Consider the following 24,294-nt stretch of genomic DNA (forward strand, 5'->3'; position numbering starts at 1 on the left):
TTCATGGCTATGAATCTACTCACCAGACTTAACAATACAGGGCAGAGTGTTCAGTTACATAAGGGTCATAATTAAAGAGCTACCTTCTTCAGCATAGTGTGAATCGCAATCTTGTAGTTTTCAACGAAGTAAAATTACTTCTAGATGACTTTGTCAGCTCTTTCCTCAAGAACAGATATCTTCTCATACTCATATATTTCTGTTTCCATTTTCATGAAAGCAGTGCCATCATGTCCTCTTCTTGGGTCCTTTTGACAAAAGCAAAATATTCAACTCTTCGCAGACAGCTATCAGTTCTTCATTTTCCTCTTTATGTTAGGTCATCAATTTTGCCATCACACGGATTTTCCCAAAATGGATTTGTTTCATTAGAGCTAGGTCTCTTGGCTGGCAGTGAAAGTATATTTTAAATGTATAACTAAATATTAAAGGTTAACTAGAAACCGTTACTGTTACTGCAAGTGGGGAAAAGAAGGAAATGATGTCGGAGAGGAAGTTATATGGACTCTGTTGAGGTCACATCCGGTGGATGATGCTGATACAGAGTCGTGCGACACCCTCTTCCAGTGCGCAGATGTGCTGAGGCAAAAAAGTTTCCAGGTCCAGCCTTGTGCCTGGTGAAGTTTCTAAAGTAAGGAATCTGCAGCTAGATGTCTCTATCAGATATTATAAACTAACTACAGGAGCATGAGTTCTGCCCGGTTACGAATACGTTGTACAAAGGAATCATGAAGCACAATAAGTTACTGCTCTAGTCATGAAAAATGCATCGGTGCCTACACAGATACATAAGGTTGACTAAAGTCTAATTTCTCTTATAGTGAGTGTTACATTACATTAAATGTTAATTCAGGGCAGCTGCTAGCAAATGATTTTTTACATACTAAGTGTAGTTTGCTTGAGCGGAGCAGTACTTCTATTAATAATAAAATTGTCTGCTTTTGTGAAAATAGTACAACAAATAAAGGTTTAATCATTTGTTCTTTGTTATTTTGTAAAGTAAATTATAGCATGGTTAACTCCCATGTGGTGCTGTAATGCCTAATTTGCACGCTTATCGGCTTGGGTAAGGCTAACAGCAGGAGTAGGTTTATCTACTCTGGTTGAAAGAAGTGAGAATACCCACTGTAGTGACAGGACTATTCACCAATGAAGGTCCTACAGATTCCTTAGGTGAAGAAGTATGCATTGGGGTTGCCAAGGTTCTGTCCATGCACTCTTGAAACATCTTTGCTCTCTCTGTAGCAGAAACCTTTTCCTATATTCAGTTTAACCAAGAAGATTCAATAAAATGTAGGTAGTCTGCTCTGGGCATATTTATCTGTCTGATAAGGACATTTTGCTCTTGGAAGCCATGTGTTGGATAGGACCCTATGTTTAAAAAACTGCCAAATTGCAAGGTATTTTCCAGAAAACTGAAGTGATAAATCGCTGAATAGAATGAAAACAATGTAATGGGATGGCCTACTCCCGTGGGAACTGGCTCCGTGTTCCGGAACATGCTAGCAACGTTTACTCAAATGGGAAGAGTCAGTGGGCACCTGTCTGACGTTTTCAGAGGAACAGGTTTAAAGAAAGCTGTTTTACTAAAAACAAAAAACTAAACAAGCAAAAGGCAGGCTGCCAAAACAGACATAAACCAAACCTTCAGTTTTGACCAGAAACTGCTTTCAAGCCACACCAATACATATATATACTGCTGAGTAAGTGCAAGTCTGAAGTGGTCCTGAACTCCCAGAGTCTCAGGTTTATTTGGACTTTGACCTAGAGATCACTCAAGTGTCTTTATGAAAGATTTGCTGGGCGACCTAGAGTCCCTGTCAAAGAGTGACAGAGCAGCGTTTAGCCACATAATAGCACGTTATGAGGTTGGGCTCACTTGTAACTTTTGCTTTTAGGTTTTTATTTCTGAAAAAGGTACTGGTCCTACCAGATCTTGTGAGCCCCCATCAATACATGCTCCAGATCACTTTCAATCAAGAAGTTTGTGTGCCACCTTCTATGGGACCATGAGCACTCCACCGAAAGGCATGTGTTTACTTGCTCCCTCCCTGGTTTGCTGCTTTTTCCTCAGATACCCGCCTCATGCTCTTGTGTTGCAAAGTGTCCCTCCCAGATTGACTTTTAAAGCATATCAACGGGCACATTTGTTTCCAGGATAAGACTAAACAGCAAGCTTTAGGATCGTTTTTATGTTATCTCCTGCAATCCAAATATTTATTTAAAGTACAGGCTTTGGCAGAAAAAGGTTTTTATGGATGGAGTCGAGGAGGGACAAGCTGCAGAATTAAATCAGCTGTTGTTTGAGGCAGTCTGTATATGCAACGTGAATTAACAGAAGATGGCTCTTCCCCTAGAGTCAGATAACTCTGCTCCCTGGTTACCGTAGAGGGCCAAATGGCTGGAGCTTTTTCTTCAGTTCTGAGTCAGTGGAAAGTAAATTAGACCTTTGCAAGGTTTTTGTTTTAAATTTGGACATTTACTTTTTCTTTTTAAAATAGGTTCAGACTTAACTGATTGTAAAGTATTTGAAAAATATTCCTAGCCATTTATAAAGATTGAAAACATTGAATTCAGTCTTCAGTTTTGAAATACCTTAAGATATGTTTTTACTTTCCTCCTATGTTTTTAAATATATATATATATATTTTAATTTTTACATAATGCCTTACAGACAAGCATTTGCATAGTCAATACCATGGCTGTCACATTATGAAAGTAAGATCTACTGGCTTTTATCGTGTTTGTTGTTAACTACTTTTTTCTTGTTCTAATTTCTTTTTTTTTATTTAACATTTTCTTACTTCCCTGTGTGTGCTCTTTTGCCTATTAAAAGATAACTGTACTGTAGTTAATGTCTGTAAAGCACAAACTATCTATTAAGTTCAATCACTGAAAGGAAAATGTTAAATAAATACATAAATAAATAAAGAACTGAGGATATAATATTACTTTTTAAACATAATATCTCCTGGTACCATTTGTTTCATAATTCTTTTCCACTAAATGTTTACTGCCACTATTTTTATTTTGCCTATAGTGATGGAACTCCTATGCATTTTTCATTATCCTTGTCTTGTTTTCCTTAATAGCTGTCCGTTTTTCACTCAGACAAGGTGTATTGATAGTAAGTTATTAATTTTAAACTGTAATGATAGTTGGTTGTCGTGCACATTATCAACATTTGCTTTGAGTTTGGCCTTGTTGCTCAGACCACTGTACCGTAGGCAAGTAAAAGTTACTGTAGTTGAAAACTGTTTATCTCTATGGACAGGACAGTGGGTCACTGCCTATACTTAGTTTCTACATTCACAACTTCCATACTCCAATTTGCGTCTCATCATTGGAAAGTATTAATATTGTTATATGTCCATTAATCGTCATAATTACAACTAGAGTGTTAAAAGTTATTGAAAAAAAAGCTGTGTGAATCAAGGTTAAGTTATTTTTATTTTGAGTGTCTATTGATGTGCACATACCCCTATATCTCAGGCTCCCCTGCAACGACCAGCCAATTATTTTTGAGTATGTTTTAGTATATGTGCGCCAAGTGCGGAGCCCCTGCCTGGATGAATTTCAACAGCATACCTATTTTGAAGTGGCATAAAATTAGGCTGCTGCAGCTAATTTTGGTGTAGCCATTTAAAAAAATACAAATTATATTTAAAGTAGTCATTGAGGGTGGACTCATTCTTGAGTAGCTATGTTGAAATGATAAAGCTTTTAATTATAATTACTAATGCACTGGTATTCAATTTAAGGACTATTTTCATTTCTAAATACCTCTTCACAGGGGCTTGAAAGGATTCTAAGGAGTCAAGCCTTTGGAGTTCATTGCTCATGACACATCTTCATTAGTTATACGAATGTAATGTGAGCAGACCTACGTGCATCCGTATTACTAATTCACACAGATTTACTCTAGCTATTCGCTCACAAGCTGCATGCTCTGAATTCCAGGACAGAATAATTCAATAGGGGGATCCTGTCTGAAATGTGCCTAAATATCAATACCAAGTTGTGGGACGTGTATCGTAATCAAATCTCACACTAATGTCTTATCTGTGGGGAGGTCAGTACTGGGGTAAGGCATCCCGGATTTGCCGGTGTAGTCTTTGTTTTTCACCAACTGCCTTGGCAAATTTTAAAAAACTTTAACCCATGTCCCGGGTTCCAGACAAGGTTGACTGAAAATAGGGGGGAGAAAGTATTTATGTGTTCTAGTGTAAAATTGGGTAGTAAACCCCTGTCAGTTGAAAGCAAGTTGTGTTTTATTCCCCCTAGTGCCACATTACTGGTGTTTTCTATCTTAGTGAGAACTGACAATGGGCATCTCAAAACATTAAAAAATGTAGGCCAACTCCTAAGTTTGTGAATATCCTGGTTATTGGTTTTCCATATCTTGTCACCCTAAACCTTTGAAGAAACAGAACATTCATTAGCTGGCCAGGAGAGAAAGCATAAGTGATTATCAAACTGAAAATAGATCGCTACTCCCCTCACAGCAGGCCTTGCTAATGCAAAATACGCATGAGAGTATCTTCTAGAAATAAAAGGCTTCAGATTGTTAATCTTAAAGTGGGTTTTCATAAAAAAGATTGCTTTAGGTTTAAACATTGATAGCCAGTTCATCATGGCCCATGTTTGCACTTATTTAGCATCCAATTGGTGATGCACATTGGGATCTTGATTTCTTCACTCAGTGAAGATTTACCTTGGCAACAGACCCCGACGCTTCGTTTTTTTCCCCTTACTACCTGATCGTTTACTACCAATTGACTGTGTCAACACAATATACACGTTTACAACATCCTGGCTCCTTTTCCCTGGTAGTACACCCCAAACCACGCCCCAGCACAACCCCACCCAAAATAATCTGCCCTTTTTCTTCTGGGTTTGCAAGCCCATGACCCTTCTGTTCCCCTAAAAAACTAATTCCCTTGTGCTAACCCACCATGGTGATGGAGAACTGGCAAATGAGGGATGCGATTAGAGATGGGGAAAAGGAGTTGGTGGTGAATCAAGGTTGTTGCCATGGGTTGCATTCTAAATTTGGTGAACTATTATGGCCCCATTATGGACGAAACAGAATCATTGATACAACTTTGTAATCTAGCCATGGCTTCAGAGGGCTGATAATTTGGGGTGGTGACTTTAATTTTATACAAGATTTAAGACTAGACACCGCCAATAAAGCTAAAAAACAAGTCAAACCTCATACACTGAAAGTTCTTGCAGCCTTTAAACATGACTGCACTGGTCGATCCCTAGTGTGTATCATACACAATTTGCTTGCTTTTTTACAGTCAATAGCTGGTTGAATGTGTTATCAGACTATTCAATTGTCTTGCTTCAATTTGAATTAGATATTCTGCAAAAAGTAAGACCTAGATGGCGATTTGATAACTCTTTACTGTCCGACCAGATCTGGTTAGAAAATGCAAGAGCTTTTTAAAGCCTTTTTTTAGGTCAATCGCAATTCAGCCCTTGATTCTGTAGTGTGGGAGGCCTTTGAGGCACTTTTGATGGTCACGTTATTGCATGTTAGGGATATAAAAACAAGGAACACAGTAGTCCAACTCGGGTGCTGGAAACAGCAGTTGACCTTGCTACAAAATCATGTTTTCTTTGAGGAATGGAGATTCGCATAAGGAATAGCACAAAAGTTCAAAACAGGAGCTGCGAGATTTCTTTCCGATTGAAGAAATCAGTAGTCATTGAGCTTTCCAAGAAAAATGTGCAAAGAAATCTAACATACTGGCAAATTCCTTTTGTCGTCAACGAAACTCAGGAAGAACATGAAGGAAATTAGTGCAACTGGGAATCTCAACACAAGTATTCTGATGGAAGAGAGTAATGAGATTGCCAGGGCTTTTATAAACCATTACAGAAGTCTGTATGAGCAAGCAGACTCAGTATCTGAATCCAGGTAGGAGGAGTATTATAGGACACTCACTTTACCGCAGGTAGGGAGGGAGCAAAAGGATGAATTTCTAGGGAAACGTCAGGTTGCAGAGGCACTCAAAAATATGCCCAATGCAAAAGCCTGAGGTAGCAATGGCATTCCCACTGAGGTTTACAAAATGTTTGCCAAAGAGCAGCTCCCTTTTGTAGCTTTTGTATACTGTCTAATCAGTATATGGAGGGAACAAACATTCCGAAATCATTCAAAGAATCTACCATAGTCAGCTTTCTTAAAAAAGATAAACCTGCAACAAATGGTAACTTATATAGACCTATTAGTCTTTTGAATTCAATCTATAAATTGTTTACTCGAGTCTGGGCAACTTCTATCATCCCTCTGGCTCAAAGCTTGATTCATAAGGACCAGAGTGTTTTCCTGACAAATACACAAATCACTGCAAACATGATTTTTAAAATTCAAGCTATTGATTATTTTTCCAACAATCAAGAGAACGTTACTATCTTGAGGATGGACACAGAGAAGGCCTTTGATTTGTTTACTTGGGAGGCCCTGTTTTAATTCTAAAGCAGTTTGGCTTTCCTGATCAGTTTTTATTATGATAAAAAATCTCTATCAAGGTGTCGAAGCTACGGTTATTGTTAATTCAAAGGCAGTAAGTGTAGTGAGTGTAGGAGGCTGGCCCTGTATGTAGTGTGCAAAACTAGGCACATTGTACAAGGGGTCCAGGCAACCACACATTGGTTTACAGAGGTAAAAACTAGACACAAAAGAATAACTTGAGACCAATTTAGAAAAATACTTCATTTTTATATAAACATTTTAGGACCAAGATCATCAAAATCGGGTAAGTACTTTGTAAGTTATAAAATTTTGAAGTTTTAATAGTAAATAGTCTTTCTGTGTGTAATTATGCACCATAGGAATCAATGGAGAAAATACTTTGAAAATGTATATAAAATCAGGCAATGCGTTTACCAATGTCTCCTTTTGCAGGTATGTTGAGGTCGTTGGTGGCACTATGGACCAGCTGGAGAAGTTCGGGCGGATCCAGGTTTCAGCAGGAGCACCTGCAGAAAGTCGATGGAGCTGGTGCCAGGCTACTCTGAGGGACCGCTTGGAAAAGCGCTGCACAGGTGGACCTAAAGGTAAGTCCGGTGGGTTCCCTTGGACTGTCGAGGTCGCAAAGGGTGGGGGACCCTTAGGTCACACTGGTTCTTCTGTTAAGGGCACAGGGCGGACTTGTGCAAAGTAAACTGTGAGCCACGAGCTCTACGCAAAGTTGCCCTTGGAAGCAGGAGGTAGGTCTCATTGAAGGTTGCTTGCAGGTCATCAGGGGCACTCTGGTGGGAGGTTCTGGTGGTTTCTGCAGTCTCTCGACTGAAGCTTCTTCCTGGTTCTTTTACAGGCCAGAATGAACTGTCCATTTTGATGTCCGATGTGAGGAGATCAGTATCTAGGGCTATTGCATGGTTTGGCCACTGGAGGGCGCAGTGCCACCAAACGTGGCACACTTACAGGGTTTGTCCTCACAGTCCGTCGAAGGAGTTTGGTCCAGCTGCAGTGTCTGGTTCCTTGGTCAGCAGTCGGACAGTGAAGTGGCCTTCTTTGGCCTTGGGTTGCACAGTGATGCCTTAACTCTGGAGGGAGATCTTTGGCGATTTTTGAAGAGTGGGGGTTCTCTGGTTGTTTGTAGAGTCTGTCCACTGTCCAAGTAACCTCTCACTGGCAATTGTCGCGTTCTGGGTGCAGCAGGCAGGGTTTGGTTTCTTTTATTTGTGCAGCAGGGCTTCAGTTCTTCTTTGTTGCTGGTCTTCTTTTGTCCTTGGAATCTAATTTGGTTTAGGGATGCCCACTAAATACTGTATTTATTGGGCGATTAGGGGAGTACCTAGTAGTGACCAATGCTGGGGATGACCACCACTCCTGTCCTTTGTGTGATTTCCCACCGTTGCTCCTGCCATATGTGGGGATTTACAATGGAGGCAGCCATCTGCTACTAGCAGCAGGCTTCGGTGTCAACTTTCAAGTACGGCAAGCCCTTTGACGCTTGCAAGCAGGGCAGTGCATATTCCCGAGAGAGGGGGTGTTTGCAACTCCACCCAGGAAGGGCTTTGTTCTGGGACCCAGAGAGCAGGATCTCTCCCCCGAGGACTCCAGAATCTTGTCTGGTGGTGGCAGGCTGGTTGTGACTGGCCAGCAACCATGCCAGGGTAGTTAGCTTTTGCAGGGGGCACCTCTAAGGTGACCCCTCAGTACATTTTGTAATAAATCCAATGCTGGTACCAGTTAGGGTTTATCATTCTGAGCTGTTTCACACCAAACAACTTAGGGTTCAGAGTAGCCATCGTGTAGCTGTGAAAATCGTACTGACCAGTGTCCAGCACATGCATTAAAATGACTGCCCTGTTCACTTACTATGTCCCAAGTTTGGCAAGGACACACTAGGGGCATACTGCTCAGGCATCTATGCCCACATATACGGTATAGTGCACCAGGCCTTAGAGCTGGACAGCCTGCCAGAGGGGTGACTTACCTATAGTGCATGCAGTGTGAAGTGGAGAGGGCGCACAGGCTGTGTGCCATGTCGATTTTGTCTCTTAGGAGTGCATCAGAACACTCAGCATGCAATGGAAGTGCTGAGTGCAGTGCTTAATTTGTGCTTGTTGTTTCCGGTGCTGAGCACCAGCACTTATTTCTGAGGGCTGGCGCTTAGTTTTGTGTCTCAAGCATTTACTGTGAGCAAAAGACAAGTGGGAAAGACGGAGGAAGAGAAAAAAGAAGAAGAGTCAGAAAGGGGAAAAGCAGGAAGCTGCAAGAGTGAGCTAAAGAGGAGGGGAGTGGCTGTTAATGGATTGAAGAGGCCCAAGGTGGCTTCAGGTTTACGCTGCCTCAGTATTATGTGCTCGCACTTTTAATTGCAACAGCCGCGTCTTTAGGAGGAGAGCTTTTAGCACCGGCACCTTTTTATTTGCAAATGAAGCACTGGCTGGGTGCTTCTGGATGCATGGCCCTAGAGGGTGGCAAAATCTGTGATGCTGCTCTCAGGGGCCTACCCTCAGTACCCCATGCCCTGGGTAAATAAGTACCATTTATTAGGGACATAAAGTGGCAGCTACAGGTGTTTCCAATTTTGCCAATCTATCATAATATTTTTAGGGAAAGAGGTCTGGTTAGCAGGGGCCCTGGGCATTAACTACGTTGAGACTACTACAAATACTAGGCAAAAAGTGGGGGCTAACCATGACAAAAGAGGCATTTTCTCACAGTGAGAATCAATATGGGTACCCGTCAGGTATGTACTATGTCTCCAGTACTTTTTACATTTTGTATTGATGTGCTAGCACCAAACATACGTGACAATGATTTAATTGTTCCACCCATAGATGCCATGTAAAAGAACAAATTCTTTGCCAACAACACTACTTTATTTGAAAGACGATAAGGATAATATTCAAGGGATGTTGAATCTGATATCAGAATATACAGGGGTTACAAAGTGAATCAAACTAAAACGAAACTCTTACTAACTCCTTGCCTGCAGATCTTCCTCCTGGTCTACGATACTAGTTTGTACTCCAACACCTTATTCAGTATTAGGGTATCTATGTCATTAATAATTATTCACAACTATCTTTAGTACTATTTCTTTTAGCAAATATTCCTTTGAAAATAAATTCATCATTTTATAAAGAACTAGATAATTTAAAAAAAAAGTTTATATAGCATAATAAATGGTCAAGGGTCAAATTTGCAGTTTACAGTTAGATAAATCACAGGGAGGACTCGTCCTGCTTCATTACCAGACTTATTATGAACAACCTGCTAGCTAATATAGTTTGAAAATTGGCAGATATAGATGCGTTTTACTTTTTTTTCTCTAATATGTATGATTAAACGAGATATAAGACTCCTTAGACCCTTGAGCACCAGATTAAGGCATTTTATGGAACCTGGCGGGTCCACAGTGTCACACGCTTACATTGTTACAAGACTGTAGATTGTTAGTTTTAGTCTTACCCAAATCCACTATGGAAGTATTGAAGAGCAAGGGGCTACACCTACCGGGTGGCTGTAATCGTTCCCTTATTGTATTGTATTGTATTGAATGAATTTGTATTGGCTGTTACCTAATTCTTGGTTTTTTACATATGCTGCTGAATAAAAAAAAAATATCAAACAACATCACAACGAACATAGTCAAGGTAATCCAAGGAATCAGTTACACAATATTGGAAAAAGTTCCTAAACAATACTGAGCATTGAAAAAACAAACACTACAGTGGAAGAAAAAATCTCAAGGTTGCAAAATATGGCATGCCCTTCCTCCTGACATTTCACTGGACCTCAACAACATCAAATTTGACAACAAAAAAAAAACATAAAAATCTGATTCTTTGTGGGCGACACAAAAAAACACAAAATGCTGTAAGTTGAAAGAAGATAGGCATTTGGCTACCCAAAGGCTTAAAGTTTACACTAGTACGAAAATATAAAAATAGTATGCCAACTTCACAATGCCAGCCAGAATTCATAACCTGAGGCCCTGTGCATCTTTTTCAAGCAAGAGCAGATCGGGGTTATATTCGAGTACATTTCAAAAACTGTGCAAAGTATTCTACCCTTTCAAAAAGGACGTCAACACATTAGATTTTGAGGAGGACGATTACCACTAACACTTCATCCTTTGTAATACTTTTCAATTGAGATCAATGCATAATTTTCTTGCTAATTAAAGATTATTCTGTCACTTTTGCAGAAAACATCTGGTTCTTTTCATTTCAGCACAGAGCTGCGATTGGAAACAAAGTCAATGGAGGTAAAAATGCAGTGGCCGCTTACACAGCCTCTCGATTATTTGCATTATCTACACTTTTATAAGCAGCTTATGTACTGAGCTTGAAACGTATTTGTTTCTTCGGTCATTTAGAAGGCACGACTTTCGGCTGGTTTGATAACTAATTCCAAAGATATTAAGTGGAGAAATCGGGATGTTTGTAAAATGCATAATATTTTGCAATTTCACACAAGAAAGGAAGAAAATGAACATATGTAGACAACACAATAAAGATTCTCAGCAAATGCCTCACTGAAAGGATTCAGTGCTTCTTTTTTAATGCTGGAAAGGAAAAGCACTTTGCTAGAATGAAATGCGGAAAACAAAATATTGCTAATGTAATCATAAGAATATATAGAGCTGCCATGTCACATTAGCTATTGGACAGAGACACGCGAAAGCTTTGGCCCACTTAGACAGACTAAGAAGATTCAACCTTTAAGTGGTTTCTATATCATGCTATTCCTAGCCTCAATATTGCAACAAAACGAATTTGGCGCTTCCATCTACAGCCCCAGTGGACTTCGATTTACCACACATTCCCATTGAGCGTGCATGCATTCATCAGTAGGCGGTACTTTTCCGTTTCTGTGCAGATTTCTCAGATGGGTCTGCTCGGAAAATTGAAAATGCGGAATTAGAAAGCCAGGCATGTGTGAACAGAATCTGTGGGCCACCAAAGGCCCGAAAACAGCAATATGAGGGCCATGACTCCTTCATGAACACTAAAATGGATCATCAGTCACACAGCGTCCAACCTCGGACCCACCCCCCGCCCTCACACAAAAACAGAAACACAATTAAGAGAAAGGAACAAGATAAACATTCAAGGGCAGACTAATTATCAGAGTTGCGGAACAGCCCAGGGCTGAAGCAACACCAGGTAACTCTTGGGCAAGGGGACACGTTCTGTGGTAGGCAGCATTCATCATCCTCTGGGCCCACATTTTGTGCTGTCAAAAAATCTAACCACATTAAAGCTTCATAAATATTAAAACGGGCCTCTGGTGATATTTAAGAACAGGAATAAACAAAAGAGAGACCGCCATGGCTCATGTGGAAATGTGTTACTTTGTCTTGCTCTAGCAGAGACTACAAATACCTCTAGATGGTTTCCTTGAAACCTTAACAAAAGCAGCTCAGGAATCAGTTTGACTGAAGAGCCTTTGTAGTCGAGTATCATACCACGCCTTCTAATGTTGGGGCAAGGATGTTTGCTGGGTAAAGATGTAGAAGAAAATGTAGTGTTGTACCTTATGTCACTGAAGTCATCTATATGTGACAGTTTATGTATTACATAACCAACGTACTAATGGTTTGAATGTAGAAAGATGCACTAAGAAGTCATTTTAGATGTGCATTTGTTTAGACTAATGCTAGAAATCTTGGTGGAACTGAGGGTAAATTAAATGTTTGAAGGATTAAACTGATATGATGAACGTTAGACTCTAGACTAATGGTATGCATTGAAACAAGACTGAATTTCTCATGATTAATGATGAAAATGTGTGCAAAAATAAAGCGATGCAGCTCCACGTTGTACTGACTGAAATGTATTAAGTGTTATTTGGTTTAAAATTATTAAAATCTAAACCCTAATAAAGAATTATTACTGAAGAATTAACAGTATGCATATTAAAATGTGTTGTGTTTGATGCATTGCTGTGCTGTATTAATTCACTTACATTACCTAAGTGAAGCCTGTAGGCCCTATTTTTGTAATTGTGCCGCAATTGCTAAGTCATTTCCTTAACAAGAGCTTCCTTTCAGATTTTGTTCCCATGAGAAAACTAGCTTTGGTAATTGACCCCTACTGTTTTACACATAGAGTTAGACTATTCAACCTTGGATGTGGAACATCCTGGACTGTGGACTAGCAATTTAAAAAATTGTTTCACACTTGTGTGGAGCTATGTGAATGGATGATGTTGCCATGGCAGACCTAAAATTTCAACTTAGAGCTGTGTGATTGATTTCTATTGGATGATACTCCTTCACCATAAAATGAACTGTCACTTTGGACGAATCAGATTGTTGTATGAACTTTGATATCCTGAAGACCAGTTGGACTTGGGTCAGACAGATAGCAAAAGAGAGAGAGATTTTTCAAAGAATTACCAGAACCCTTGCAGATGAAAACTCCCATATGATGTGCCCTTTGGAGAGGTATTTTCCTCTCCGCCATTGCCCTTTTGAAATGCCTTTTGAAACTTAGAGATTTTCTTCCTAACCCCTACAGAAGACTCTTGATCAAGAGCTTCTATCATGCCTATGCTTTCTCTTTTTACCCATCTTTTGCCCTCCCTGGTTAGTAGTCTGCTGTCCAAGTTTTCTTTTTTCCAAATTAATTTTGCCCCTTTTGTCCATTTTGTCTTTTGCTCACGTGTTTTCTGCCACATACACGTATTTCCCTGATTTGAAATGTGTAGGGTTTTCCACTGCCTGGCTAAATTGAGCTCAGTTGATTTGAAATGTACTTCATGCTTATCAAACCTGAGCAACGCTTGATTTCTGTGTCTCAAATAATCTTGTTGATGTTTTGCATTATTCTTCTTGAATGTTTAGTTTTATTAATGTTAGTTCGCCTGAACTTATTTTGTCGCCATGGGCAACCCTTGGTGATTTTGTATCTGTAGAACTTTGTCTTGCAAATTATTTACATGACTTTGAGCTTAAGTTTCTAACAAACTTGCCCTTTACTTTATTCCTGGCTAGAGGTTTCCTTGTATGGCCACATTGTATATACTGTGTAACTTAAATGATTTGTATTGAAATTGTGGTAATGGTTCTACCACATCCTAAGGGTCCAAAGATCCGTCGACGTTGATGAGCATTGATTCCTATGAAGGATGAAAATGCTCCAGCAGATCCATGCATGTGTTTTACTTGGCCATTTCTGCAGGGTCCTCTCCAAACGTTTTGCCTTCATCATCCTGTTTTCTGAATTCATTTTTGTTGGTTTTAAAACTCTGCACAATTTCACAATGCTAACCAATGCTAAAGGGCTTGTGCTCTCTCCCTCAAACTTGATGAAATTGGCTTACACCCAATTGCCATATTTAATTTACTTTTAATTCCCTGGTGAAGTTGTACTGCTTATACACAGAGCATGCAAATTAAATGCTACTTGTGGGCCTGCAGCACTGATTGTGCCACTGTTAGAAACTGGGTCTCTAGTTGGCAGAGGTATGCACCCTGTGCAAGTATGGACCACAATGCTAGTCAGGGCAAGTCAATTGCACAACATAAATTAGCCTGGGCTCAGGTAGCTTGGCACACAGCAGGCAGGTATAACCTACAAAGCAATGGGTAAAGTATTTGTGCAACCCACATACAGCAGTTACAGTAACAACACCACAAAAAGACTCCACACGCAGTTAAGAAAAATAGACACTTGTTATCTATTAAAAGTAAGGCCAACACAACAAAAATCCAATCATTAAAATATGAAGGACTGTTTAAATTGATGAATACTGAAGCGGTGCTGTAGGAATCAACCACACACTTATTAGAGGTAATACGATAATGTTCTACCCGATTACACTGCGAGGAGCGCACAGAAGATCATTGGGACCGCTCCGGTCCGAGACATCAAACAAAGTGAAGTGGTACTCCGGTGCGGTAGCAGAGAGGAGGATCTTTGGGACCTCTCCGGTCTGAGTCTTCAAACAAAGTGAAGGGGTAGTCCACTTCGGGGAGCGCAGAGGAGAATTGTTGCAACCTCTCTGGTCCGATCGGAGCGTGGGTTGATGTGATGTCCTGCGACACAGCTCATCAACGAAGACAGGGCTGGGTCTCAATACTGTCTGTTTTGGTGGGCCTCGCACACAGTAATGAAAAATGGCTTTAGGAGGTTTTCATTACTAGGATGTGAAAAACTTAAAGGTACGTGTGACTTATATGTAAGAAAGGGGGGCGTTCTGGGCTTGGGAAGATGTTTTAGATGCCAAGTTGGGGTGGCAGTGAGAACGCACCCACAGGCTCTGCAGTGGCAGGCCTGAGACTTGTTTACAGAGCTACTTACGTGGGTGGCACAATCAGTGCTGCAGGCCTACAAGTGGCATTTAATTTACAGGCCTGGGTATATGGTATACCGCTTTACAAGGGACCTACTGGAACATAAAATATTACAATTGTGGATACACCAGTGTTACCATGTTTAGGGGAGGGGTACATGCACTTCAGCTCTGGTTAGCAATGGTTAAGTTCTCAGAGTCTTAAGTCCAACAAAAAGATACAGCAAAAAAACAGGAGGTAAAAGGCAAAAAGTCTGGGGTAAGACGACTCTAAGGATGGCAGGTCTAACACCTACCCACTTAAGTAGCCTATTAATCATGTCTCAGGCCTGCCATTGCAGCCTGTGTGTGCAGTTCAAACTGCCATTTCAAACTGACAAAATAAAGGTTTGCCTGGCTCAAACCTTCCTTATTAATACACACACCCCTAGGGTAGGCCCTAAACAATATTTAGGGCATGGTGCAGTGTATTTAATAAGCTGGACATGTACTTTTAAGTTCTACATGTCCTGGTAGAACAAAACTTGGCCTACTTCTCACATAGGATAGCATTGGGTTAACATATTACATTTAGTATGTGATACTTTTAATTGGCAGCAGGTAGAGTTCTATGGTTCCTACTCGGATAATAGGATTGCATGTTTAGGATGGCAGAGAGTAGGAGTCAGTCTGTCCACAACACAAGAAACTGTCGGCCTAACTCCTGGCTAGCTCACAGTACCTCACTTGAATCTCCAAACCCACTGGTGAACAAGGTGATTATGGTACCTGAACATGACACTTCGACTCCCCAGGAAAGCAGTGGAACTAGATGTTATTCTTTCTGTATTATTACTCATGCATGCGAGATGAGTTTTCAATACATTTATTGAAACAAATGTGATCTGGCATATTAGGAGCAAGCTGTGATAATTAGGCAGATGAAACAAAGCAAGGTAATCAGCATTACATACATGGTGGAGAAGCTAAACAATCCAACCATGGTGTATGTAGTTTAACATGGTCTAGGGGTTCCTAACTAGCACTATGTCTAAGCTGAGGGCATAGCTTGTGTACCTTCTGCCTGGCCTGTTCTAAGGGATTATTCCCAACCCCATACCTGGAGACAGTGTCAGGAATTGGTCTGTGGTACAGATGGCAATCCTCCCAGGAGGCTGGTAGATCAGTGCCAGCAAAGCTGCACGTCACATAGCATGCGTCCCAGGATAGTCATGTCCAGAATGCCCCCTGCCTCCTATGTGTCAGTGTACCGCTTATATAATAAATCATACCATGTTGGAAGTACAATTGCAATGCAATGCTATGTCTAGATGTTAGAAGCTGTCTCCTGAAAGGGCAACACAACTAGCATACCGGGTACAGGGTTATTTAGCCTTGTGCAGAAGCTACTGATTACATGTCTTGCAAAAGCTAACTAAATAAGCGGCTCGTTCCTCGTTTTCCGAGTATAAAAATAAGATGATAAAAATATGTGAAAATATGGCTAAAAGCAGCCTTATTAAAATGAATAAAATATGAATTGTAAAGCGAAGCTAAAATTGGATGACCAACTCGGGTTCTAGAGCTCCTCACAGTAGTAGAAATATTGAGTTTGGTGTCTAAAGAAATGTAATTTAAAGCCCTCTTTAACAGTAAAGATGAATTTTAAGTTACAATTCCGAAAATGTCACTTTTAGAAAGTTGGATTTTCTTGTCCAACCATTTAGTGACTGCTACCTGTATCCTGGGTCGCATGACTAGGTGTAGATGGCAGTTGGTCTGTGTGCGTTGCCCCAGACAGTGAGACAAAGGAGCATAGGTGTTTTAAAAAATGGGCCATCTCTGATTTGTTAAGGGAACAAAGCTGCCTACAACACATGCACATCAGAAAGACTGCCTGAATACACTCACAAAGGATTTGACACTAGTCTATTATGACCCCAGACAAGCTGGAGCCACAGCAGGGAGACAGGAATTTCCAAGCACCCCTGGGGGTGGAAACCTCTGGAAAGTCTTCTACTTTAAAGTTGGCATGAGGTACAAATATTGCGCCCCCAGATCTAACCAGGTACACCTGTGTCTGTGGAAGACTCAGCAGGACTGCTGTACTGCTCTGCAAGAAGGACAGTTACTCTGTTGCCCTGTTGCCTGTGTGAAAGGACTGGACCTGCATCTTGGACCCAGGACACCCAGAGTATCTCCAAGGGCTAGTTTCCTGATCAGAGCCTCAGGGACAGAAAAGGCTCAAACTACTCTTGACCCCAGCACCTGGACTCTGTTTGCTGTTGCTGTGAGCCCTACTCCCCCCCACCCCCCCAAGTGGTGCCACCCCAGTCCTTGACCCTAGGAAGTGAGCCTGAAGGTGCTCTGCCAGACCTGCTGTGGTCCTGTGAGCAGAACTGATGCAGCGCGATGCAACTCTTTGGAGCCACTTTGGAACTGCCGGAGTGTGAGGCATCTTGGCCGCGGGACTTCGCATCACAGCCTTGAAGCTCCTCATAACTGCCACTGCTTGATGCATCCTCAACCCAGGATCTTGCAACACTCCTCTACCAGGGAATTCTTGTTCATGGGACCTAACTTGGTCTCTTTATCCTGCCCATGCTCCATTGCTCCATTGCTCCAAACTGAGGTGGAATGGCGAGCAAAAGAATTGATGGATTAAACACAGATCTGTGACTGGGGGTGAATGTTTGATTGGTTCTGCATTCCCTCCATCATTTGTGTTTGTTTGCTTTTGTCGCTCTAAGTGCGCTGGGTATGCCCAGATGTGGGTCCTGGCTCACTATGCCACTAGATTCAAGCTAGCCTGGCTGATGAAGGGTGATACCCTGAAACCTGTCCCAGGATGCTTGTTTACGGTCCAGGGAGGAGCTGGCAGTTCGGGCTGGACTGTTCCCATGGCGAAGAGAGTCAAGACTGATTTGCATACTGCTAGGTCCAAACTGGGGTGACATGGCGAGCAAAAGAATTGATGGATTAAACCGAGATCTGTGACTGAGGGTGAATGTATGATTGGTTATGCATTCCGTCCATCATTTGTGTATGTTTGCTCATGCTCCTTTGCAGTCGACCTTAACCTGTGACTCTGTCCCAGTCCGTCGTGACCTCATAGCCACAGTTGGCACTTTGTTCTTCTAGGCACTATTTTTACTTAAATCTTTAAGACTGGATATCTCTGCTTTCACTGATTTTTGTCATTTTGGCGTCAAATAAATTATTATACTTTACTCTATTTTTCTAATGTGGTGTGGTATTTTTTGTGTTGTGTTTTAGTTTTAAGTGCTGCATAAATACTTTACACATTGCCTCTAAGTTAAGCCTGGCTGCTTTTTGTGCCAATCTACCAGAGAGTTGAGCATAGGTTAATTTGGGGTTTGCTTATGTATGCACCTGACAAAGAATGTGATCACTGTTTGAGTAAGGGTTACCCTCTTCAACCAGTAACCCGATTTCCAACAACATGCAACAACAAATCCCATAACAACTGCTTTGCATTGGCACCAAATTACACTAGCTGTCCCCAGTACAAGTTTTCATGGCATAAATAAAGAAAGCACCACCATGGAGTGCTCTGCTCTTATCATATATATCTTTAAAACTTTTAACATACAAACACAGTATTACTATTTAACTCTTGTTATAAGGCTAATTAGAAGCCAATCATTTTTACACAAGAACTGAACTGAACTATTCGAATAAACTAGAAGACAGTTCAAATGACTAGGCCTTTTGGAGCTCTGCATGTCTCCAAACCTCTCCATGTTTATTTAATCATAACGTAATAATGTCTTTTGATTTTCATCCATATGTTGCCTTGTGAACACTTTAGAACACAAATGCAAAGGAAGATGTAGTCCTGGGTTTATCCAGATTTCCAGAACCACGAAGAGTAAAACAGTTATGGTGTCCTCTCAGTCAAAGGAGGGTAGTGGGCAGTGGCAGCCCGTCCTTTAGGGCGGAGGGGCCACGCCCACCCACCTTTTGCCCCTCAGGATGAGTGTCTGTCAGGCTGAACAAAGGTCAGCCTGACAGACACTCTCCATGTTCAGCTCAGGCAGCCAGGAGCAGACATGCGCGATTTGTGCACACTCCTGGCTGCCTGAGCTGAACTTTGATGGGCTGAGGAGGTCACAACTCCTATGGGCATGACCCCCTCGGCTCAGCAAAGGTGCCTCGAGGCCCTCCCCTGGGTTTGGAGGAAAGCGTCACCAATTAACACTCTCCCTGGGCGCTTCAGGTTTAAGCCCTGAAGTGCCCAGGGCGAGTGTCAATCAGTGACACTTCGTCACAGAGTGGGGTGGGGTCAGCAGTCTCACTGACCCCATCCCACTCTGTGACGAGGCTGCCAATGAGGGAAGGTAGCAGTCCCAACCCTCCAGGGACCTGGAGGCTGAAGGTAAGTGTGTGTGTGTATGTGTGTGATGTTTTAAATTGAATGTTTGAGTGTTATGAGTGTTGTTAATGGATGTGCGTGTGTGTGTGTAAGAATGAGTGCGTGCGATCTTTTAAAATGAATGTTTGGTGCGTGCGTGCATGTTTGAATGGTATGAGTGTTGTTAATGCATGTGCGTGCGTGAGTGCGTGCCTGAAAGAATGATTGTGTGTGTTGCCCGACCCCCTCCCTCCTAAAGCTGCCGGCCGCCACTGGTAGTGGGTGGGCTATCCCGCAGCAACTGTAGCTATGGAAAGCTAGCTGGTAGAGTGCTTTTCTATGATGGTCTCTGAAACACAGATGGATTGCTTTCCATGATGGCTCAAGTGCTATCCAGTGGACCCTAGAAACTGAGGAATACACCACTTTTGTCCTCATTATAACTCCTGCGGGGATCCCGATTCGGGCACACATGCTAATCAACAAGTTCTCCAAATTCCATATATGACACATAGCTGTCTAATAAAAATAAGTTCACAAGAGTTTTATAGGCAACTACTTACAATTCGAACGAGCCAACACAATGTGGCTGTAGCTGTGGAGTAGTGAGTGTTGTAATGGTATGGTGGAGTCTGGTCGTCTTCCCAGGTCTCATAGCGCTCTGCATAGAAGACTGCTCGCTTTGGATTCAAAGCACCAATAGGCTGCAGAGGGATAAAACGGATAGACGCATAATAAGTTAGACAAAATACACACCATGCTTTTATTTGGCTATCTTATTAACAATCACCAACAAGTAACGCTTCAGGAGGACTCCCAACAATGACACAGTTGCAGTAGGTTACAAGGCACACTTCAACCGTTGCATTTTTCGCAGCAAAACAATGTAGAATGTGGCATTTTGATACATTTTTTTTTTTAAAAAAGGAAAGTCATTAAGTTTATGACTGATTTTTTATGAAAAGGCAGATAAACTGCAAAGAGGACAACCAATGATTGAGCTGCAATGATAGGCGTTAGAAAGAAAAGTGCAAGAAACTGAACAGGTGCATTGCATCTATGTAGAGCCGCGTGTCTGTTTATTCCGTTTGCACTATTACCACAGAATTTCTCCGAGTAAGTGCACGAGCTGCAGAAAGTGCAGCTCACACAGAGCCAGCAGTAGCTGCTCCTCTCTGTTTGTGATCCGTATTGTCTTCGGTTGATGATCTAACTTGGAGAACGTCTAAATTAATACGTTAGACAGTGGAAACAAAATTTGGCAGTTAACTCTACCCTCAGCCAGCATAGTTGTACATGATATCCCTCCACACCATTCCTTGCAATGCAACATGGATCTGGAATGCCACCCCCATCCGTATCAGGCATATTCCAGTCCTTCTCGGTGACAGCCTTAACCCGAACAGAATGTCTCCTGTTCTAGCCCTCATTGCCTTCCTCTGGTCACTCCATGCACACTCACAACTGTAACCCCTGTAGTCGTATGCCCCATACTTATCTGTTCACAAACTCCACCTCATTGAGTCCCAATCCTCTATCATAAATTCTTCTTCTTGCACATCACTCCATTGCTCTACAGCAGTGGCCTTCAAACATTTGAAGCCCCCCCTAAGTGAAACATATAGCAGGGCCTGCCTACGGATTGTACACAATTATTATATTCAATTGGCAATGTTTTAATATGAGTAGACCTATTTAAACATTGCAGTTAAGTTCTGTTACTGTTTTAAAAATGCAATCAAATACATGATGCCAAACATACTATTCTGGTGAGACAGACATTAGTAATATGTAAAAGTATTCACAATGTGACTATTAGAAGTGGGGGTTTTGAAGAGTATCTGGAGTCCCTTCCCTTTTGACACATACTCCCAGCTTGGATATAAATGACAAAACATGTTAGTGATGGCCCATTACCAAGCGATTTACTGCTGCTCATTTTTTTCAGCTTAAAACAAAGCCCTGTTATCAGCATAATGCTTCCTTTGGCCAGAGCCTGGTGCCCCCCCGGGATCACTTGAGGCCGCCCTCCAGTTTGAAGACCCCTGCTCAACAGCGACCTCGCTCTAAATTCAAACACATACTTTGACACCATTCACTTGCAACATAGATAAAAGTGGGACCCCCTCAACGCATGATTCGGTTCAGAGGTCCAACAACACAAACATAGCATAAACTAAAGGAACATACTCTTCTGCCATGTGCATAATTTATTGACACCTCCAACAGATATTAATGACTGAATGCAACATGAACGCTTCACTTTTTGAATTAAAATGTTCTTAATATTATATGTAGGTCATCATTCATTTCTAGCCATTTTAGGCAACAACAATATAACATTAATCAAAGCCCAACGACGATTCTTAGGGGTACCAGTGTAATTAGCTGGGGGCTCAGTAGACTAAAGTATTCATTCAAGATATCTGTATTTGACACAAAGTTATGGATCCCTGCAGGTCCACTCATCCTTCCGAGATCTTTACATTGAGTTTGGAAGTAATACATTTCCAAAATCTGTCCAAGGCTCCACGAAACGTCTTCAAGGGTTAATGAATTCTCCATAAATACACCCATTGTGTTATTATGTTTTCAGTATAAGTAAGACCATCCAGGATGTGTGTCACTGCACATTACAGGGTCCCTTTATGATCAGTTCTGAAGTCATGGAAGGTCTCCCCCTTTACACTGTGGAGCAGTAAAGTCATAAAGGTGCCACATGATGCACATGCCTAGCTTGAAGAATTACTGCAGTTTGAACTTTAACCTCTGAGAAGAAAGGGGAACAATTGGTAAGGGCTCCTAGGGTTTCTATAAATAGAAAGTTTCAATCCTACATGTACCACTCAGTGCTGTGTAGCTCTGTCCATCAAAGCAACCTCATCAATACCTTCAGGAATCACTCTGTCCCTGTGTGATCACATGACCAAGGAGTCACCCACCAAGTGAAATCATAAATGAGCCGGCAGATTGCGTGATCTGTATTCATCATACATCAGACCCTAACGTTATACTGTCATTTACAACCAGCATGTTGGCATTACATGCTTAGAAAAAATGTTTGAGGGTACCAAACTTTCTTTGCTTTGGATTACTTTGTTCCCCTATCTTTGCTCACATCACGCACTGAAATTATGAATATCTATAAAGAGCTATACAGGCGAGTACACATCGCTGATATATGTCTAACACACAATTACCTCAACTGCGCAACGCCTAGCTCTAATCCCATATACTAGAGCAAAAGGAGAGGACATTTATTGCCACTAACTTTTAGGAGCTACATTCAGCATTAACTGGAGCCAACCATGAGTTTAATTTCTGTTGCTATCCACTAAATGCCCACTGGTAATGAAAATTACATTTTCCACAGAATATAAACATTCACATTTAGTGACAAAAATTGTTTCACATAAATCTGTAAACAAAACTGCAGTGCTTAGACAATGAAACATCTAAACACAGTTTTACTGTATGATCATTACTATGCATGTTGAACATAAATTGGAACGTAGGAATAAGGACCTGTTTCAGTCAATGTTCAAATCACGTTCATGTAACTCTAAACTATGTAAATATATATATTGTGGCCAATGTTCTTACCCACTCGACCTTTTAGGGTATTGTCATTGTTCCACTCAAAAGAACAATAATCATACCTCCTTTAAAAAAACTATTATCCATTTGAGGTCTGCCTTGGATGGTTAAGGTTCCTGAAAAAGCCATCATGTGTGGCAGGTTCTAAAGTTATCTTAAAGAATTACATTGTTGGAGCCTTTCCATTCAGGTTTCACCCCAAAGATGGTAGAGGTCTGGGTAGAATTACTTGCCTCAGCAGATAAAGGGAACATTTCTTTGCTAGTTATATTAGATTCAAGCTTAACGAAAATTGCACAATAGCTGGGAATCCATGGACTTAAACTAAATGAAGGAAAATAAGAAGTTACGCTCGTAGTCCAGGGCATAGCTATGAAGATTCAGGGTCCAGAGCATAACTATGAAGATTACGTCAGGGCCCACAGGTGTTGGTGACCAATGCGACCAAAGTACGGATTTTTTTACTACCAAACCTGCCATGTTTGGCCCAATTGCCTTGCTTGCATCAGGGCCCCTGACATGCTTGCTACACCAAGGTCCTGGGCTCCAAATACCTCAGACGTTTCCCCAACAGTTAACACCGACTGCCAATCTTAAAAGTAGTACAATCTAAAATGTCTGTTACAGTGAAAGATACGGGTGCCTTTAGGAACATATTTTTTGGGCCAAATATCAATAAAGTAATCAAGATTCGGCAACTCTGAAAAGTGATTCCTTATTTTCAAAGTGTCGATCATTCTCTGGTTGTCGTGGCTCTAATCAATTACAAATTGTATTATGGGAATGCCCTGTTGGCGACCATCAACTTCAAGAAGTTTAGAATACCGCTGTTCATCTTAAATGTGGTATCAAAAAACAGAACAAGATCTTCTACTAGTGGCAGACCTTTCACCAGCTTTCAATAAAGACAAGAGTGGAGTTTAAGATCCCAAACACTGAACCACAAAATTGTGTACAGAACTGAAACTAAGTATCCGATTTGAAATATTTCATGATACCGTCCCAGCCACATATTTCATTCCTTCTGACCTCTTAACTGTTGGTCCCAAGTAACAATTGCAAATGTCAGGAAGAGCAGAAAATAGGCCTCAGCCTAATCTTTAGAACGGACCATCAATCATCTAAAAAATATATATTTACTAACATTTACACAGATGTTAAAATGTTGGCTTTTCTGCTATATGTTGGTAAATTAAATAGCAACAGATTGCAATGCATACAGAAACCAAAGTGAACATTGACCATTTTTATGTTTATAGTGTTGTACTATGGTACACAGATCTGCATCGGTCAGGTTACAACACTGAGTAAATCCCTTGTCGGACATCGAGGCAAATTAACATAGCCACCACGAGAACAAACAAGGCTGCAGAGCTGCTGCTGTAACACCAGAGATAGGTGTTCAAAAGAGAAAAAAGGCTACAGAGAAGATGATCTTGCTTACATGACAGTAAGCTCAAAGAATGTAGTCTGTTGTTTTTACTACGTTATAACCTGCCATACACTGTCCAAGTCGCTAATACCAGTTCCGTAAGGGGAGTGTGCATGTGCAAGTGTTGGTGCAATA

At 41.2% G+C, this 24,294-nt stretch overlaps 1 protein-coding gene across 4 annotated transcripts in view; it reads right to left on the reverse strand.

The window, feature by feature from the left end:
• The window catches only part of NBEA (neurobeachin), a 1,608,295-nt gene that overhangs the window by 207,811 nt on the left and 1,376,190 nt on the right, over positions 1-24,294 (reverse strand). For all 4 annotated transcript variants that reach the window (XM_069205539.1, XM_069205537.1, XM_069205538.1 and 1 more), the window contains one exon: positions 19,694-19,834. In XM_069205539.1, coding sequence (XP_069061640.1) covers positions 19,694-19,834 — 141 coding nt within the window. The remainder of the gene's footprint in view (positions 1-19,693; positions 19,835-24,294) is intronic.

This window comes from Pleurodeles waltl, chromosome 8 (assembly GCF_031143425.1).
Source record: "Pleurodeles waltl isolate 20211129_DDA chromosome 8, aPleWal1.hap1.20221129, whole genome shotgun sequence".
Lineage (NCBI taxonomy): Eukaryota > Metazoa > Chordata > Amphibia > Caudata > Salamandridae > Pleurodeles > Pleurodeles waltl.